Genomic DNA, 21,092 nt, shown 5'->3' with positions numbered 1-21,092 from the left:
CTTTATCTATCCTTTGTTTCTTCAAAGAACTGTAGAAAATTGACACAACTTCAAAATCAATGCTGACTGACCCTGGTTAACTCATGTTTCTCCAAGTGTTTAATAGTTTTGTCCCCTATTATAGAATGTACGGGTAGACCTTGGCTTTGTTCGATAGTGTAAAACAGGTGATAGCAAGTCAGCAGCCTGTTTTACATCTCTCCTGATTTTTGTTTCCACTGACTTCCCCTGGAGGTGGGATTTACCATTTAGGGGTATTCCTGCTACCATGGCAGGACTTCCACCTGCCCTATGGCCCAGAGCTGACCATGGTGGATTTTCCAGGGTCAGCCTCGTTATGATATTTTGGGTAGGCCTTTGGCAAGATTCCTGCTAGCACCGTGAATCCAGCCTCTGGAGAGGGGTGGAAAATCACTGCTGTCGGCCTTGGGTGCTGCAGCTGTGGAGCGTGGCTGGCTATCTCCAGGACAGATGAAGAAATGTAATTCTGATTTCAAATTTCCACACATCAGGGCAGAGGGAGTGTAATCCAACCCATCAAGTGGTGCAGGGGTGGGGGGACTTACAATTTAAATGACACCTTCAGCCTGTGTGGTAACACTGGATGCCAGGAAATGTACAATGTTGCTACAGCGAGAGGAAATGCGTTGTGTGATATTTTCCTGTCATTAACCGGTAATTTCGGGTAACACAGGCAACATTCTATATCACTTAAGTTAAATCCCCGGGGGCTGGAGGAATTTCTCCCTCCCCAATTTGACACCCCTATCTGTTGGAGTTACTGGTGTAACCTCTGCAGTAAATTGGTCCCTAATAACTTTTAGCAACTGAAGTAAGGCAAACTGGCCTGTCATTTCCTGACTGATTCATTTTTGAAGAGCCGTGTCATGTTTGTCATGCCCCAGCCCTCCTGCCACAATTTTCCATTCTGCAGGATTTTGGAAAAATGATACTCAGCCTCTGCTACTTCTTTCCTGGCTTCCCTCAGGACCACATCTCTCTACTATTAGCTGCAAATCAGAGATACAATAATATGAATTAAAACAAAGTACAAATAAATAAGAGCCAAACACAACATCTCAGTCCTTGCTGTCAAGCTGCAGAGATCAGAAGCTTGTGAGACATTGAGATGTGACAATCTTTGGTGCAACTTCCAAAACAATACTTGTTTGAAAAAAAAACCTTTTATAAAAAACATTTACAAACACATGACACAATTAATGTAGATTATGACTTACACCATTGTGTTAGTTAAGTGGAATATTATTGTAACAAAAAAATATTCTGCAAGGCTTGTCTAACTCCTCTTTCTCCTCAAACAATAAATACAACCAGTTCCCTTTAAAATTTTATTTAATAATTTTTAATTGTATAAAGTAATTTGCCATTGTGTTAAGGCAGGCTTTTTTAACGTAGACTTTTCATACACTGGCCGCTTCTTCTTCTTGTGACAATGCCATTGTCTAGAGGCCATTAATCTGCAGGATGGTTCACTAGTAAAGTTGGCTGAGGCGATATCATCCTAGAACTAATAATAAAGATTGTTTTGTTTTAATTTCAAGTGAAATTCTTTCCTATGTGACGCTGTCTCATTCCAGGTGAAATGTTTGTCGTTGATGAAGGGTCATCGGCTGCCATCACGGTCAACCACCTGTGTGCGAGTGACGCAGACACCGCAGTTGATGAACTGACTTTTGTTCTGTGGTCCCCGCCCCAGTTTGGTTACATAGAGAACACATTACCTTCACCAGGCTATGAGAAAAGCAATATGGGCATCAGCATAGGTAAGCTCAAGTAGAAATGAGCCTGGTTCCTCCAATCCACATGGGGAGTTTTCTCCATTGGATGCAAATCTGCCTCTGTATTGCTAATGACTGAAATAGACTAGTTTGTAAAAAGTAGTTCTTATGGGGCCCTATCTTCTTGAGAAAAGTGTTTGGCAGAAGTATTTTTTCCATTACTTTGATGGTAAACTCATCATTGCACAACTTGTGTGTAATACCAGTTTGAAAAAAGCGTCGCATGATTTTTATTCTTCCCGAACCAAAGAAATGGGCTTGCCACATACTTTTCTCATGAAGACCGTGCCCCTTTAATATGACACAAGATAGAAACCGTTAGTGAGATGAGCTGACTCCACCAGAATACAGTATAGTATTTATTTTGACAATGCATTAATACTAGTTTTCAATCATCGAGGACATGGAGTTTACTGACAGTCACCATCAGCTCCAAAACCCTATCAGGTGGACCACTAGTATGTGAAACAGTAAATATTCGAACAATGGAATGAGTTCAAGGTTTTAACTTAATATCCTGGGTTCAGATTACGGTTTTCAAACCTGTTGTATTAAGCTGGATCAAGTGATAAAGTTCAGTGAGGACACGCATCCTTTGACCTGTGGGACCTGAGTTCATATTCAGCCCAGACGGATGGATTAAAAGTCTACTCTATTTGCTGGTTGTAAGGACCCCACATGAAATGAGTTTCAGCGGCCCAACGCAGTGCCGAATGGGCCCACAGCACAAACCTGCTCACCAATTGGCACTAAACTGATCACTAAATCTCACTCAAAAAGACTATGAGAATGGCTGGTGTGGAAAATGGGAACATTCCCAATGGTGCAGTCGGGGGCACTCTTCTGAGATTGGAGCTGTGGCACATTCTTGGGACAGAGTAAAGGGAGCTTTAATCCATATCTGGTTGTGTTTGGCACGAGCATGGGGTGCAAAAGTCAAAAGTGTTCCAGCCTACCTCCCGTAATAACAGTGCCCCCGCTTGAGATGCACAAAAATTCATATATAAACTGTGGCCCAGTCTTGCTCAACAGTTTCCTCTCATTTTCTGTTCCTAGGTTCCTTTGGCCTGAAACACATGAAGGATTTGCACATAAACTACGTTCAGTCTCGACATCAGCGGATTGAACCAACAGCAGATCAGTTCATGCTGTATGTTACTGATGGGGAGCATCAGTCCATGGAGGTGCCATTTTATGTTATAATCCGACCTACAAATGACGAGACTCCAAATTTCCTTGCCAGGAATATCACTGTAAGTGGATGAACATTACACCTAATTTTCATTTATTGAAAATTAACGGCAATGACACCGCAACACTCGGGGAGTATCGAGGCAGACTCAGTCCAGGATTAACCGACTACCAATAACTCAGCTCCAACTACTGTAGGTTAGATTGCAGAATGCAATGAAGCACAGCCTCTTTTCCTGCATAGGAACATAAGAAATAGGAGCAGGAGTAGGCCATATGGCACCTCGAGCCTGCTCCCCCATTCAATCAGATCATGGCTGTTCGTCAACCTCAACTCCACTTTCCCACCCAATCCCCATATCCCTTGATTCCCCTCGAGTCCAAAAATCTATCAATCTCAGCCTTGAATATACTCAACGACTGAGCATCCACAGCCCTCTGGCGTAGAGAATTCCAAAGATTCACAACCCGCTGCATAGAATCATAGAAGTTTACAACATGGAAACAGGCCCTTCGGCCCAACATGTCCATGTCGCCCAGTTTATACCACTAAGCTAGTCCCAATTGCCTGCACTTGGCCCATATCCCTCTATACCCTCTATACCCATCTTACCCAAGCTTTTTAAAAGACAAAATTGTACCCGCCTCTACAACTGCCTCTGGCAGCTCGTTCCAGACACTCACCACCCTTTGAGTGAAAAAAGTGCCCCTCTGGACCCTTTTGTATCTCTCCCCTCTCACCTTAAATCGATGCCCCCTCGTTATAGACTCCCCTACCTTTGGGAAAAGATTTTGACTATCTACCTTATCGATGCCCCTCATTATTTTATAGACTTCTATAAGATCACCCCATAACCTCCTACTCTCCAGGGAAAAAAGTCTCAGCCGATCCAACCTCTCCCTATAAGTCAAACCATCAAGTCCCGGTAGCATCCTAGTAAATCTTTTCTGCACTCTTTCTAGTTTAATAATATCCTTTCTATAATAGGGTGACCAGAACTGTACACAGTATTCTAAGTGTGGCCTAACTAATAGAGTCATAGAGTTATACAGCACGGAAAGAGGCCCTTCGGCCCATCGTGTCCGCGCCGGCCATCAAGCCCTGTCTAATCTAATCCCATATTCCAGCATTTGGTCCGTAGCCTTGTATGCTATGGCATTTCAAGTGCTCATCCAAATGCTTCTTGAATGTTGTGAGGGTTCCTGCCTCCACAACCCTTTCAGGCAGTAAGTTCCAGACTCCAACCACCCTCTGGGTGAAAAAGTTCTTTCTCAAATCCCCTCTAAACCTCCCGCCTTTTACCTTGAATCTATGCCCCCTTGTGATAGAACCCTCAACGAAGGGAAAAAGCTCCTTAGTATCCATCCTATCTGTGCCCCTCATAATTTTGTGCACCTCAATCATGTCCCCACTCAGCCTCCTCTGCTCCAAGGAAAACAAACCCAATCTTCCCAGTCTCTTATCATAGCTGAAGCGCTCCAGCCCTGGTAACATCCTGTTGAATCTCCTCTGCACCCTCTCCAAAGCGATCACATCCTTCCTGTAGTGTGGCGACCAGAACTGCACACAGTACTCCAGCTGTGGCCTAACCAGTGTTTTATACAGCTCCATCATAACCTCCTTGCTCTTATATTCTATGCCTCGGCTAATAAAGGCAAGTATCCCATATGCCTTCTTTACCACCTTATCTACCTGTTCCGCCGCCTTCAGGGATCTGTGAACTTGCACACCAAGATCCCTCTGACCCTCTGTCTTGCCTAGGGTCCTCCCATTCATTGTGTATTCCCTTGCCTTGTTAGTCCCTCCAAAGTGCATCACCTCGCACTTTTCTGGGTTAAATTCCATTTGCCACTGTTCCGCCCATCTGACCAACCCATCTATATCGTCCTGCAGACTGAGGCTATCCTCCTCGCTATTTACCACCCTACCAGTTTTTGTATCATCAGTGAACTTACTGATCATACCTTTTACATTCATATCCAAGTCGTTAATGTAGACCACAAACAGCAAGGGACCCAGCACCGATCCCTGTGGTACCCCACTGGCCACAGGCTTCCAGTCACAAAAACAACCTTCGACCATCACCCTCTGCCTTCTGCCACTAAGCCAGTTTTGTATCCAAAGTGCCAAGGCACCCTGGATTCCATGGGCTCGTACCTTCTTGACCAGTCTCCTGTGGGGGACTTTATCGAAGGCCTTACTGAAATCCATGTACAGCACATCCACTGCGTTACCCTCATCCACACGCCTAGTCACCCCCTCAAAAAATTCAATCAAATTAGTCAGACATGATCTTCCCTTGACAAAGCCATGTTGACCATCCCTGATTAATCCTTGCTTCTCCAAGTGGAGATTAATTTTCTCCTTCAGAATTTTTTCCAATAATTTTCCTGCCACTGATGTTAGGCTCACTGGCCTGTAGTTCCCCGGTTTTTCCCTACTCCCCTTCTTGAATAATGGTACTACATTAGCGGTTCTCCAGTCCTCTGGCACATCCCCTGTGGCCAGAGAGGTTCTGAATATATGTGTCAGAGCCCCCGCAATCTCCTCCTTTGCCTCACACAGTAGCCTGGGATACATTTCGTCCGGGCCTGGGGATTTATCCATTTTTAGGCCTGCTAAAACCGTCAATACCTCCTCCCGCTCGATGTTAATATGTTCGAGGATATCACAGTCCCCCTGCCGTATTTCTATGTCTACATCGTCCTTCTCCATAGTAAAAACAGATGCAAAAAATTCATTTAGAACCCCTCCTACATCTGCCGGCTCCACACACAGATTGCCATTTTTGTCCCGAATGGGCCCTATTTTTTCCCTAGTCATCCTCTTACCCTTAATATACTTATAAAACATCTTAGGATTTTCCTTTATTTTGCTCGCCAGTGTTATTTCATGGCCCCTCCTTGATCTCCTAATTTCTTTTTTAAGTATCCCCCTGCACTTTTTGTACTCCTCTAGGGCTTCCTCCGTCTTTAGCCTTTTGTATCTGCCAAAAGCCCTCCTTTTTTTCCTAATCCATTCTCGTATATCCCCTGACATCCAAGGTTCCCTGGAGTTCTTGGAACCACCCTTGACCTTTACGGGAACATGTTGCCATTGTATGGTCTCAATCTCCCTTCTGAAAGACTCCCATTGCTCCGATGCGGATTTTCCTACAAGCAGCTGATCCCAGTCCATTTTGGCCAGATCCTGCCTTATCCTATTAAAATCGGCCTTCCCCCAATTTAGAACCTTTATTTCCGGCCCCTCCCTGTCCTTTTCCATGACCACCTTAAATCTCACTGAATTATGGTCACTGTCACCAAAGTGCTCACCTACTAGCACTTCTTCCACTTGGCCGGCCACATTAGTCCCCTCTAAGCCTTTTACACTCTGAGTATCCCAGTTAATATTGGGGAAGTTGAAATCCCCCACTATTATTACCCTATTATTTGCACAATTTTCTGAGATTTGCCGACATATCTGTTCCTCTATCTCCCCCTGACTGTTTGGGGGCCTATAGTACACTCCCATCAAAGTGCTTGCCCCCTTTTTGTTTTTAAGCTCCACCCATATGGCCTCATTTGAGGAACCTGCTAATATATCATCCCTCCTTATGGCAGTAATTGATTCTTTGATTAATATTGCGACCCCCCCTCCTCTTATACCTCCCCCTCTGTCTCGCCTGAAGATTCTGTACCCCGGAATATTGAGCTGCCAGTCTTGCCCCTCCCTCAACCATGTCTCTGTGACAGCAACAATATCATACTCCCATGTGTTTATCAACACCTTCAGTTCATCCACCTTATTCGCAAGACTCCTTGCATTAAAATAGATGCCATCCAGCCTTGCCCTCACATATTTGCCCTGTCTTCCAAGCTGACTTGTTTTTTTCTCTATATTTGGCTGCACATCACCCCCTATTGTAGCTCCACTCTGTATCCCATCCCCCTGCCAAGTTAGTTTAAACCCCCCCCAACAGTGCTAGCAAACACCCCCGCGAGGACATTGGTCCCGGTCCTGCTCGGGTGTAACCCGTCACGCTTGTACAGGTCCCACCTTCCCCAGAACCGGTCCCAATATTCCAGGAATCTAAATCCCTCCCTCCTACACCATCCCTGCAGCCACACATTCATTTGGTCTATTCTCCTGTTCCTATACTCACTAGCACGTGGCACCGGTAGTAATCCTGAGATCACTACCTTTGAGGTCCTGCTTTTTAATTTATCTCCAAACTCCTTAAATTCACCTTGCAGGACCTCATCCCTTTTTTTTTTACCTATGTCGTTGGTAGCAATATGGACCACGACTACTGGCTGTTCACCCTCCCCCTCCAGAATGTCCTGCAGCCGCTCCGCAACATCCTTGACCCAAGCACCAGGGAGGCAACATACCATCCTGGAGTCACATTTGCGGCTGCAGAAATGCCTATCTGTTCCCCTTACAATTGAATCCCCTATCACTATAGCTCTGCCACTCTTCCTCCCCTCCTGTGCAGCAGAGCCACCCGTGGTGCCCCGAACTTGGCTCTTGCTGCTTTCCCCTGATAAGCCATCTCCCCCAACAGTATCCAAAGCAGAATATCTGTTTGAGAGGGAGATGGCCCCAGGGGACTCCTGCTCTACCTGCCTAGTCCTTTTACTCTGCCTGGCGGTCACCCATTTCCTTTCTGCCTGCGTATTCTTTACCTGCGGTGTGACCACCTCACTGAACGTGCTATCCACGATAGTCTCAGAATCGCGGATGCTCCACAGTGAATCCACCCGCAGCTCCAGCTCCGAAAGACGGTTAGCCAGTAGCTGCAGCTGGACACACTTCCTGCCCACATGGTCGCCAGGTACACTGGTAGTGTCCATGATTTCCCACATAGTGCAGGAGGAGCATATCACGGGTGTGAGCTGTGCTGCCATGACTTGCCTTAGATTCTCAGACTCTCCTCTCGCTCTAGGTCTCTCCTTTTATACTGTGCTCACCTCTCGGTCTCTCCTGCCTCACCTATGACGTCGCACAGTAGTTTGTTCCCCACTCTCAGTCTTCTGCCGCTCAGGTCCACTGCCGCTCTGCGGAGAAAGTTAGGAAAAGCAAGGCAAAGCAGCACCTCCTTCCCCCACTTCACCGAACTCCCACACTCACCAAACTCTCAGCTCATCACTCTGTGCTCCGTTGCACTCCGTGCTGTTGCATGAACAGGCCCTTGGTAAAGACAGATGCAAAGTACTCATTTAGTAGCTCAGCCATGCCCTCTGCCTCAATGCGTAGATTTCCTTTTTGGTCCCTAATTGACCCCACCCCTCCTCTTACTACCCGTTTATTATTTATGTGCCTATAGAAGACTTTTGGATTCTCTTTTATATTAGCCACCAGTCTATTCTCATACTCTCTCTTTGCCTCTCTTATTTCCTTTTTCATTTCTCCTCTGTACTTTCGATATTCAGCCTGGTTCTCGCTTGTATTATCAACCTGACATCTGTCATACGCCCCCTTTTTGTGCTTCATCTTATTCTCTATCTCTTTCATCATCCAGGGAGCTCTGGCTTTGGTTGCCCTGCCCCAGAAGTGGTCCCAATGCCCCCAAAATCTGAAGCCCTCCCTTCTGCAACATGTCTCTAGCCACGCAGTAACCTGCCTTATCTTCCTAATTCAGTACTCACTGGCATGTGGCACTGGGAGTAATCCAGAGATTACTACCTTTGAGGTCCTGCTGTTTGATATCCTCCCTCGCTCCTGAAACTCTGACCGCAAGACCTCATCCATTTCCTTTCCTATGTCATTGGTACCCACGTGGACCACGACTTCTGGCTGTTTCCCTTCCCTCCGCAGAATGTTCTGCACCCTCTCCATGATGTCCTTTACCCTGGCACCAGGGAGACAACACACGATGCGGGACTCACATTGACGGTCACAGAAATGCCTGTCCATCCCCCGACTATCGAATCCCCTGTGACTACTGTATTTCTGCATTTTGTTGCACCCCCTGTTCTGTCCTTTGCCCCATGGTGTCATGCTCAGGACTGCACTCCTTCGTGTTGTTGTCACCCTCACTGGTATTCAATGCTGAATACCTGACGTGACAAATTCAGCCTTTGGAAGCACTGCTCCTCTGACAGGTCAAGGAAGCTGAGCCTCTGTCTGTAGACCCTGTTAGGTGGGTAGGGCATTCTGCGAGCTCGTCCCCTCTGTTGCTCACTTCTCTGCTGACCACCTGCAGCTCCCTCCACAGCACGGCCTTTCTGCTGTTGATCCTCATTCTCCTCCTCTTCCGAAGTCCAATCGAGAGCAGCCATGGCGCCACTCATTGTGATCTTCTCTATCTGAGCAACTCACAACTCCCCAAAGAACTCTCACACCAAGTACTCTCACCAAACGGTATTCCACAAGGAACTGAGGAAGGATCTGTGCGCTCTGAACCTTTATTCATATCGGCTTCCTGACCGTTAACCACCCCGATAAAGTGGCATGCAATCTCGCCTCAATTCCACTTGTGACTTTCTCGACCCTCAGGAAACCTGTGCTGCACCAATTAAGTTCCATTTGGGGTCCCGGTTGCATTATAGGACCCTGCCTCTCCACTCGGTTGCCCCAATAATTGCTGCCATCAAAATGTTGGCACATGCGGCGTTTTGGGATCAGGTTGTGCGAATTTGACATTTTAACCCCCACCCACCTGTCATTGGGGGGGAGGGGCAGGGGGCATTGATATCGAGCCCATGAATTTTTCTGAGGGCTAGAATCTGTGCTAAAGAGAATGAGATGACCTTTACACTGGTAAAGTTACAATAATCCCTTTTAAACTCTATAGCGTCACTTTGTTCCGGTACCCTGGCCAAATTGCGAAAGCTATTACGTCATTTATCTGGGGGTTCTGCCAATCTCTTGCCAGAAATTCCAAGCATTAGGCTTTTCTAGGTCCCTTTGTCCAACTAAAAATGTGTGCTACAAATTTATTTGGGTTTTTGTCATGTGCCCTGCAACCCGTGCCTTATCTACTGAGTCTCCATCTTTCTATCCTTGTACAGATCGATTGTACATGGAGGCACATGAAGTTTCCTGAGAGCCATAGGTGGGAGGTGGGCTGCAGGTAGCTCCAAGGGCTACATACAATCTGTGCTAAAGAGAATGAGATGACCTTCACAGGTACAATTGTTTAAAATCCATCATGTCGCTTTATCCAGGTAACTGAAGGCAAAATGCGTGAATTGGATCCATCGATAATCAACGTGGTCGACTTGGATGTGCCCCCAGACAGACTGATGTTCACTGTAAGCCAGCAACCCTACCACGGGATGATAATGAATGGAATGTACGAGAATGGTGTTGTCCATTACAAACGACTAATCCTCAGCCATCACGAGCTCCCTGTTCATGACTTCACAATGGATCAGCTGATGCATGGTATATAGAACTGCAGTGTAATATAATGGCAAACAATAATGTGCTGAAATAAAAACACAGAGCTTGTGGCCCCAATATTTACAGGGAAGTCGGGGGGGGGTCGGTGTTGTGCGGATGAGGCCAAAAACGACTGAAGAACCTGACCAGACCGGGGACCCAGAGGAGTTGCTGATCTTAACAGCTAGACATCATTTACACCGTGTAGCTCCGCGTCCCGCCCGGCAGCCGGCCAGATGGACAGCCTGGCCGGCGGATGGGAGTCCCCAACCAGGTACCCTTGGGGACAGTCCCTGGCAATCGGGAGGGGGAGGGGTGATCAGGAATTGGGAGGGCGGAGGCAACTCCGGTCGGCAATCAAGAGGGTGGGGGGAGGGAGGTTAGCACTAGTGAGGAAGCTCTGGTCGGCAATTGGGAGGGTTGGGGGGAGGCCTGCGATTGGGAGTGGGTGTTAGGGGTGGGGGGGGCACTGGAGGTTGGAGATTGGGGCTGGGGGAGGCTGAAGGCTTCTTTGACGGGCCCAAGGAGAGCACTCCTGCTCCTCCTAGTCCACATGGAGTGCTGAAAGAGCCAATTATCTTAGGGAGCTGGCACACCGCCTCCATTTCAGTGCTGAGTTTCCAGACCTGGAAACCCTGTAGCTCCAGTTAATTTCAAATCGGGCTTCCAATTGTACAGTCGGTGGTTGATTTAAATATGTTAATAAACTATCCCACCTCTCCAAGGTAGGACACCCTGACGCCCTGCTATCCGCCACTGTAAAAATTATGGTGGGCGCGTATGCACGTGTTGGGGTCGGGTTACACGGAATTCACTTTTTTAACTACCTCCCCGACCCTCTCCTGCCCATTATGGTGCGGTTAATATCGAGGCCCATGAGTTCAAATCCCACCATGGCAAGTTGTGAAATTAGGTTCACTCGGTTAATCCCGGGGATGAGGGGGCGGACATATGAGGAGAGGTTGAGTAGATTGGGACTCTACTCATTGGAGTTCAGAAGAATGAGAGGCGATCTTATTGAAACATATAAGATTGTGAAGGGTCTTGATCGGGTGGATGCAGTAAGGATGTTCCCAAAGATGGGTGAAACTAGAACTAGGGGGCATAATCTTAGAATAAGGGGCTGCTCTTTCAAAACTGAGATGAGGAGAAACTTCTTCACTCAGAGGGTGGTAGGTCTGTGGAATTTGCTGCCCCAGGAAGCTGTGGAAGCTACATCATTAGATAAATTTAAAACAGAAATAGACAGTTTCCTAGAAGTAAAGGGAATTAGGGGTTATGGGGAGCGGGCAGGAAATTGGACATGAAGCTGAGTTCGGATCGGTCAATGCCCTGTGGGTGGCGGAGAGGGCCCAGGGGCTATGTGGCCGGGTCCTGCTCCGACTTCTTGTGTTCTTTAGATTTGTGGTTGGGATCAGATCAGCCATGATCTTATTGAATGGCGGAGCAGGCTCGAGGGGCCGATTGGCCTACTCCTGCTCCAATTTCTTATGTTCTTATGTTCTTATGTAAACCTGGTAATTTGTGGCCTGACATGAGAAGATGACCATGAAAGTCACCAGATTGTTGTAAAAGCCCAACTGGTTCACTACTATCTTTCAGGAAGGGAACCTGTCGCCCTTACCTAATCTGGTATTCGTGTGACTCCAGTCTCTCACAAAATGCTTCACTCTTAGGACAACAGGGATGGGCAGTAAATACCGTCTTATTGGCCATGTTGCAAAAATAAAAATTCAAAAAAATGTAGCATCCTGAATCTATTATTAGATGTAAAGGGAATTTATAAAATGATTTCTGTGGGGTTCCTGAAGTTACAGCAGGTGATTGGCAGAAGTCCTGGAGAAACTGCGTATATGGCCATTTTAGGCCATCTACCAATCTCCTGCCAGAGAATCCCCATGGAAATTCCAAGCAATAGGCTCTTCTAGGCCCTTAAGACCAACTAAAAATATGTGCTGCAAATTTATTTTGTTGTTTATTATGTGTCTTATCTACTGAGGGCAAGGCAAGTGGAAGGGCAAGTGGAAGAATGGTGCTGTGGATCATATTCACATCACATTAATGTCAAGAGGGCCCAGAAGATCAGGAAGTAGAATCAGTATGGGTGGAGATAAGAAATAACAAGGGGTAGAAAGCACTGGTGGGGGTAGTTTATAGGCCTCCTAACAATAGCTATACTGTTGGACAGAGTATTCATCAAGAAATAATAGGAGCTTGTAACAAAGATAATGCAATAATCGTGGGGGACCTTAATCTTCTTATGGAGTGGACAAATCAAATTGGTGAAGGTACCTTGGAGCACGAGTTCATGGAATGTATTCAAAACAGTTTCCTAGAACAATATGTTGTGGAACCAACCAGGGAACAGGCTATTTTAGACCTTGTATTGTGCAGTGAAACAGGGTTAATTAGTAATCTCATAGAAAAGGATACTCTGGGGAAGAGTGATCATAATATGGTAGAATTTGACTTTGAGATATAAGAGACACGTACTCAGGTCCAAAAGTCTTCAACTTAAATAAAGCCAATTACATAGGTATGAGGAGTGAGTTAGCTAAGGGGGATTGGGAAATTAAATTAAAAGATATGACAGTAGATAAGTAATGGCAAACATTTAAAGAAATATTCCCAAGTTCTCAACGAATGTATATTCCATTGAGAAATAAAAACTCCACTAACTAAAGAAGTTAAGGATAGTATTAGATTAAAAGAAGAGGCTTATAATGTTACGGAGAAGAGTAGTAAGCCTGAGGATTGAGAGAGTTTTGGAAACCAGTAAAGGATAACCAAAAAATTGATAAAAAGGGAGAAAATCGAATATGAAAATAAACTAGCAAGAAATATAACAACAGATTGTAAGAACTTCTACAAGAATGTATAAAGGAAGAGAGTAACAAAAGTAAACATTGGTCCCTTAGAGGCTGAGACAGGAGAAATTATAATGGGGAATAATGAAATGGCAGAGACGTTAAACAAATATTTTGTATCTGACTTCACAGTAGAAGAAACAAAAAGCATACCAAAAATAGTGGGGCACCAAGGGGCTAATGAGATTGAGGAACTTAAAGTAATTATTATCAGTAGAGAAAAAGTACTAGAGAAACTAATGGGAATAAAAGATGACAAATCCCCTGGACCTGATGGCCTACATTGTTCTAAAAGAGGTGGCTGCAGAGATAGTGGATGCATTGGTTGTGATCTTCCAAAATTCTCTAGATTCTAGAACGGTATCAGCGGATTGGAAGGTAGCAAATGTAACCCCGCTATTCAAGAAAGGAGGGAGAGAGAAAACAGGGAACTACAAGCCAGTTAGCCTGACATTGGTCATCGGAAAAATATCGGAATCCATTATTAAGGAAGTGGTAATGGGGCACTTAGAAAATCATAACATGATTAGGCAGAGTCAACATGGATTTATGAAAGGGAAATTGTGTTTGACAAATTTATTAGAGTTTTTTGAGGCTATAACTAGCAGGGTAGATAAAGGGGAACCAGTGGATGTAGTATATTTGGACTTTCAAAAGGCATTCGATAAGGTGACACATAAAAGGTTATTACACAAGGTAAGGGCTCATGGGTTTGGGGGTAATATATTAGCATGGATAGAGGATTGGTTAACGGACAGAAAACAGAGATAAACGGGTCATTTTCAGGACGCCAGGCTGTAACTAGTGGGGTGCCGCAAGGATCGGTGCTTGGGCCCCAGCTATTTACAATCTATATTAATGGCTTAGATGAAGGGATCGAGTGTAATGTATCCAAGTTTGCTGACGATACAAAGCTAGGTGGGAAAGTAAGATGTGAGGAGGACACAAAGAGTCTGCAAAGGAATATAGACAGGTTAAGTGAGTGGGCAAGAAGGTGGCAAATGGAGTATAATGTGGGGAAATGTGAGGTTATTCACTTTGGTAGGAAGAATAGAAAAACAGAATATTTTTTAAATGATGAGAAATTATTAAACGTTGGTGTTCAGAGAGATTTGGGTGTCCTCATACAAGAAACACAGAAAGTTAGCAAGCAGGTACAGCAGGCAATTACGAAGGCAAATGGCATGTTCGCCTTTATTGCAAGGGGGTTGGAGTATAAGAGGAAGGAAGTCTTGCTAGAATTGTACAGGGCTTTGGTGAGGCCACACCTCCACACCTGGAGTACTGTGTACAGTTTTAGCCTCCTTATCAAAGGAAGGATAACCTTGCCTTAGAGGCGGTGCAATGAGGGTTCACTAGATTGATTCCTGGGATGAGAGGGTTGTCCTATGAGGGGTCTATGCTGCCCAGGGTTTAGAAGAATGCGAGGTGATCTGATTGAAACATATAAGGTTCTGAGGGGGCTTGACAGGGTAGATGCTGAGAGGTTGTTTCCCCTGGCTGGAGAGTCTAGAACTCAGGATAGGGAGTCAGCCATTTAAGACTGAGATGAGGAGGAATTTATTTACACAAAGGGTTGTGAATCTTTGGAATTCTCTACCCTATAGGGCTGTGGATGCTGAGTCATTGAGTACATTTAAGGCTGAGATAGATAGATTTTTGGACTCTAGGGGAATCAAGGGATATGGGGATCGGGCAGGAAAGTGGAGTTGAGGTTGAAGATCAGCCATGATTTTGTTGAATGGCGGAGCAGGCTCGAGGGGCTATATGGCCTACTCCTGCTCCTATTTCTTATGTTCCTATGTAAGGATTGGGTATTTTCAAAAAACTATTTTAGGACTGATGCCCTCATTACTTTATACATAGGGTAATCAACAGCTGGAATGGGTCTCTGGGAAGAGTGACTGAGACGATGACATTGGGTTCACTTCAGAAACTGTTAAATGATGTAATAGGAAAATGGCATGGTTGGCATTCCAGAAAACTCAGGTCAAGTAGACTGAAGGGCCTTCATCAACTGAGCCCAACTTCTATGGGGTAATTTTATAACCAAAATGGGAAAACCGTGGGCAGTTTGTGCCAGAATTTCCAATTGGACTCATAACATCGTCCCTCTCATTTGTAATTATTATTGAGCTACCGGTGCGGTACTGGGTAAAAGCAAGTTGCTTTGGCACATCTCTTAGTGGATGCTTCAACAATGGCATAATGAGGAGTTGAGGATCTGGGGCTGACCTTTCCCATTAGACAAGGACCTCTGTGAAAGGGAGTAGCTAAGTCATTATCCTAGGTTGCTGAGGGAAGTAAGGGTGGAAATAGTGGAGGCTTTAGCCACAATCTTTCAATCCTCCTTGGATATGGAAGTGGTGCCAGAGGACTGGAGGATTGCAAATGTTACACCCTTGTTCAAAAAATGGGAGCGGGATAAACCGGTATCTACAGGCCAGTCAGCCTAATGTCGGTGGTGGAAAAACTTTTCGAGACAATAATCTGGGACAAAATTAATTGTCATTTGAAAAAAACATGGGTTAATAAATGACAGCTAGCACAGACTTGTTAAAGGTAAACCATATCTGAAAAACTTGATTGAGTTCTTTTTTGAAGTAACGGAGAGGGTTGATGAGGTAGTGGATTTGATGGTAGAACCATAGAAAAGATACAGCACAGAAGGGGGCCATTCGGCCCATCGTGTCCGCGCCGGCTTGAACAACAACCAGGTGCCCATTCCAATCCCACCTTCCAGCGCCCGGTCCGTAGCCCTGCAGCTTACAGCACTTTAGGTGCAGGTCCAGGTACTTTTTAAAAGAGTTGAGGGTCCCTGCCTCTACCACCAATTCAGGCAGCAAATTCCATACACCCACCACCCTCTGGGTAAAAAAGTTTTTCCTCCTGTCCCCTCTAATCCTTCTGTCAATCATCTTAAATCTATGTCCTCTAGTTCTTGAACTCTCTGCTAGGGGAAACAGATACTTCCTGTCTACTCTATCGAGGCCCCTCATAATTTTGTACTCCTCAATCAAGTCTCCCCTCAGCCTCCTCTGCTCCAAGGAAAACAACCCCAGCCTATCCAATCTCTCCTCGTAGCTGCAATTTTCAAGCCCTGGCAACATTCTTATAAATCTTCTCTGCACTCTCTCCAGAGCAATTACGTCCTTCCTGTAATGCACTCCAAGGTCTCTCACTTCCTCTACCCCTCTCAATATATTCCCATTTACTGCGTATTCCCTTTTACTGTTTGCCCTCCCTATGTGCATTACCTCACACTTCTCCAGGTTGAACTCCATTTACCACTTTTCCGCCCACTCCACCAACCCATTGATATCTTCTTGGAGTCTACAGCTATCCTCTTCACTATCAACTACACGGCCAATTTTTGTGTTGTCTGCAAATTTGCCAATCGTGCTATTCAAGTCCAAATCATTAATGTATACCACAAACAGCAAGGGACCCAACACTGAGCCCTGTGGCACACCACTGGAAATGGATTTCCATTCGCAAAGACATCCATCGACTTTTACCCTTTGTTTCCTGTTACTGCGCCAATTTTGGATCCAATTCACCACATTTCCCATGGGCTTTTACCTTTCTGACCAGTCTGCCATGTGGGACCTTGTCAAATGCCTTACTAAAATCCATGTAGACAACATCCACTGCACTACCCTCATCAATCCTCCTTGTCACTTCCTTAAAGAATTCAATCAGATTTGTAAGGCATGACCTTCCCAAATCCATTGCTGACTATCCCTGATTAAACCATGCCTTTCCAAGTGACAGTTTATCCTATCTCTCAGTATTGATTCTAATAGTTTGCCCACCACCGAAGTAAGACTGACCAGCCTATAATTGTTCGGCCTTTCCCTCGTACCCTTTTTAAACAATGGTACTACATTTGCAGTCTTCCAGTCCTCCGGTACCTCCCCTGTATCTAGTGAGGATTGAAAAATGATCCTCAGAGCATCTGCTATTACCTCCCTGGCTTCCTTCAATAGCCCAGGAAACAATCCATCCGGCCCTGGTGACTTATCAACTTTCAAGGATTCCAGTCCCTCTAATACTTCCTCTCTCGTTATGTTCACCTTATCCAATATTTCACACCCCTCCTCTTTAACTACTACGTCTGGATCATCCCTTTCCTTTGTGAATACGGAGAGAAAATATTCATTTATAACCCTACCCACATCCTCTGCTTCTACACACAAGTTACCTTTATCATCCCTGATAGGTCCCACCTTTTCCTTAGCTATCCTCTTGTTCTTAATGTACTGATAAAACACCTTTGGGTTTTCTTTAATCTTACTAGCTAATATTTTTTCATGCCCTCTCTGTTGTATACATGGACTTCATCAAAAGGGTTTGATAAAGTACCACATAATAGACTTGTTAGCAAAATTGAAGCCCATGGGATTAAAGGGGCAGTGCATACGTGGATACAAAATTGGTTGAGGAACAGAAAGCAGAGAGTGGTGGTGAACAGTTGTTTTTCAGACTGGAGAGAAGTATACAATGGTGTCTCCCAGAGCTCCGTATAAGGACCCTTTTTGATATATATTAATGACCTTGACTTGGGTATACAGGGCATAATTTCCAAGTTTGCAAATGACACAAAACTCAGAACTGTAGTAAATAGTGAGGAGGATAGTAGCAGACTTCAGGAGGACTTAGACAGATTGGTGGAATGGGCTGACACGTGGTAGATGAAATTTAATGCAGAGAAGTGTGAAGTGATGCATTTTGATAGAAAGAATGAGAAGAGGTAATATAAACTAAACAGTGTAATTTTAAAGTGGGTGCAGGAACAGAGAGACATGGCGGTTTACGTACACAAATCTTTGAAGGTGGCAGGACAAGTTAATAACACTGTTAAAAAACCATACAGTGTTCTGGGCTTTATAAATAGAGGCTTAGAGTACAAAAGCAAGGAAGTTATGCTAAACCTCTGTGTCCAATCTGAGCATCACATTTGAGGAAGGATGCCAAGGCCTTGGAGAGGGGACAGAGGAGATTTACTAGAATGGTGCCAGGAATGAGGGACTTCAGTTATGTGGAGAGACTGAAGCAGTTGGGATTGTTCTTCTTCGAGCAAGAGTAGGTTAAGAGGAGATTTAATAGAGGTGTTCAAAATTATGAGGGGTTTTGATAGAGTAAATAGGGAGAAACTGGTTCCAGTGGCAGGAGGGTCAGTGACCAGCACTAAAATCTAAGGTAATTGGCAAAAGAACCAGAGGGAAGATGAGGAGACATTTTTTTACACGATGAATTGTTATAATCTGGAATGCGCTGCCTGTAAGGGTGGTGGAAGCAGAATCAGTGGTAACTTTCAAAAGGGAAAGGGATAAATAGTTGAAAGGGAAAAATTGCAGGATTATGCGGAAAGGGCAGGAAATGTGGGACTAATTGGATAGCTCTTTTAAAGAACCGGCACAGGCACGATGGGCCAAATGGCTTTCTTTGCTGTATGATTCTATGAGCCAAAGAGGGAGACAGACATGGAAAAAGAGGAAATGTGGCTATTGACGTAGTCAAAATTTGGGAAAAGCTTATGTTGCAAACGTTTTTTGGTTTGTTTGGAGGAAAATGTTAATCTGCTTTCTTGCCCCCCGACCCTGTCTCTGCAGGAATGAAGTTGATGTATGTGCATGATGACTCTGAAACTACGGCTGACAGCTTCACCATTCAGCTGTCAGATGGCAAGCACAAGGTCCACAAAGCCATTTCAGTCAATGTTCTTCCAGTGAACGACGAGCAACCACTATTGAACAGGTATGTTCTCCTGAGCTTCAGCAGCAAACCCCTCAGTTCCACTAATCACAACATGGGTACCAAGTGACTCATCAAGAAGTCTGCTGAACAGTATGTATTTTAATAAAGTTTGTAGAAAGGTTCAGAGTTTTTTTTCTTTTTAAAGCTTTTTACCCGTAGTTATTTACCTCCTCCTGTAGAATAAACAAATGACACTGAGTCCATTGTAAGATCAGTTGGAAGGAGTGTGCTAGGTGGACAGAATACTGCTCATGTTAGCTATTTCCATGGAATTTGATGTGTTGTGCTAAGTTTTAGTGCATGATCCAGCATGCAACGTACAAGCCAGCACTGTGATGATCAAAAGCAATTTATCCTATATATGATTGCTCAGTCTACTTCAAAAGGTTACTTACTGTTAAATTTTGCTCAAGTGCAATGATCACATTTCAGGTCTGAGAAATAAGTAAAATTGACGAAATATAAATGTTTTTATGATGCAAAATACTTTTGCATTTTCATACTTTTATAAGCCCTTTATGTTTTTATTACATATAAGAAAATCCTGCCAGCATTGTAATTTGATTTGTCCATGGTTGTGATTTAACGGCACAATATTCACATCAAAACACATATATATTCACAACTGTCATCTCAGATTCTCACATTTGTGGTCACACAAATACACACTCATTCTCACACATAAATATACTCACAACCTATCGCTATCTCAGTCTGTCTTCCTGTGTCACTCACTCTATCACACTTAGTTAATGTTTCTCACAGCCAATTGTTCTACCAAGTAACACACACAGACACACACAGACACACACACACACACACACAGACACATGCCTGCAGTCATTCAGTAACATGCACACATCTCCTGTCACTTGGACACCTTGATGGATACTTCTGTTGTAGTGATTAACCTAGGAATTGTTCAGGATGTGGGAAGTGGAGAGAGTGTTGCTCTTTAAGCCAAATAAACAAATAATACTTAAATACAGAAAATGAGTACATGGTGCATATTATACATATAACAATCATCAGCATCATTTTCTTTCTGTATCTGTGTAAAAAAGCTGCTGGATAAAGATGGTAAGATCAGAGATATGACACAAATGGGTGTAACCATCAAGATAAAGAGCGTGGAAATCCCCTGGTTCATTAAGTCGTCACTCGTATGGAAGCTTTGCAATCAATTAAACGCTAAGCATTCATATGAGTGATGACCTCTGTGTAATACAACACATTACATGTTTGGTAACTGTTCACAGTCCTTATAGGTTTATTTGCAGTACTATAACACTTCAATAAATCTCAAATATAATGCGATACTACAAATGGACATGGTGATGGAGTGAACCCCTCGGAGATAAACAAAACCTCTTACCCAGTAAATCTTGTTGAGGTTTCTTCACTGTGTGGAATTTTTAAATCTCTTCCAGGAACAATGGGCTGGAGGTGGAGATGGGGGAAAGCAGAATCATCTCTAGTGTAGTACTGGAAGCTGAAGATAAAGACACTGCAAGAGAGCATGTTTATTATGTGATGGACAGTGTCCCCAAACAGGGAGTCCTTCAGCTCAAGGTTAGTGGCTAATTTTAGAGAGTGGCTCCATGGCAGTTAGAGGCAGAGATGTGACTGTTTCCAGTTCTACCAGATGTTTAGGTGACTCATGCTGTGTAAAAACCACAAACTGTATTTCTGCTCACCTTTGTTTTCAGATGTTAATGTTAATTTCAATGTTAATTTAAATATTAAAGGCAGATTGTGAATTATAGAATCATAGACTGGTTACAGCACAGAAGGAGGCCATTCAGCCCGTCGAGTCCGTGCTAGCTCTCTGCAAGAGCAATCCAGCTAGTCCCACTCCCCTGCCCTATCCCCGTAACCCTGCAAACCTTTTCCCTTCCAGTACTTATCCAGTTCCCTTTTGAAGGCCACGATTGAATCTGCCTCCACCACCCCCTCAGGCAGTACATTCCAGATCCTGTGTAAAAAGGTTTTTTCTCATGTCGCCTTTGGTTCTTTTGCCAATCACGCTAAATCTATGTTCTCTGGTTCTTGACCCTTCTGCCAATGGGAACAGTTTCTCTCTATCTATTCTGGATTGGAATACAA

At 44.5% G+C, this 21,092-nt stretch overlaps 1 protein-coding gene across 8 annotated transcripts in view; it reads left to right on the top strand.

Moving 5' to 3' along the window:
- The window catches only part of frem1a (Fras1 related extracellular matrix 1a), a 337,163-nt gene that overhangs the window by 189,739 nt on the left and 126,332 nt on the right, over nt 1-21,092 (top strand). For all 8 annotated transcript variants that reach the window (XM_067983690.1, XM_067983689.1, XM_067983688.1 and 5 more), the window contains exons 18-22: nt 1,599-1,784; nt 2,856-3,052; nt 10,143-10,362; nt 18,842-18,986; nt 20,417-20,558. In XM_067983690.1, coding sequence (XP_067839791.1) covers nt 1,599-1,784; nt 2,856-3,052; nt 10,143-10,362; nt 18,842-18,986; nt 20,417-20,558 — 890 coding nt within the window. The remainder of the gene's footprint in view (nt 1-1,598; nt 1,785-2,855; nt 3,053-10,142; nt 10,363-18,841; nt 18,987-20,416; nt 20,559-21,092) is intronic.

The sequence above is a fragment of the Heptranchias perlo genome, chromosome 4 (genome assembly GCF_035084215.1).
Source record: "Heptranchias perlo isolate sHepPer1 chromosome 4, sHepPer1.hap1, whole genome shotgun sequence".
NCBI lineage: Eukaryota > Metazoa > Chordata > Chondrichthyes > Hexanchiformes > Hexanchidae > Heptranchias > Heptranchias perlo.
The sequence above is the reverse complement of the archived record's forward strand: the minus strand, read 5'-3'. Positions and strand labels throughout refer to the sequence as shown.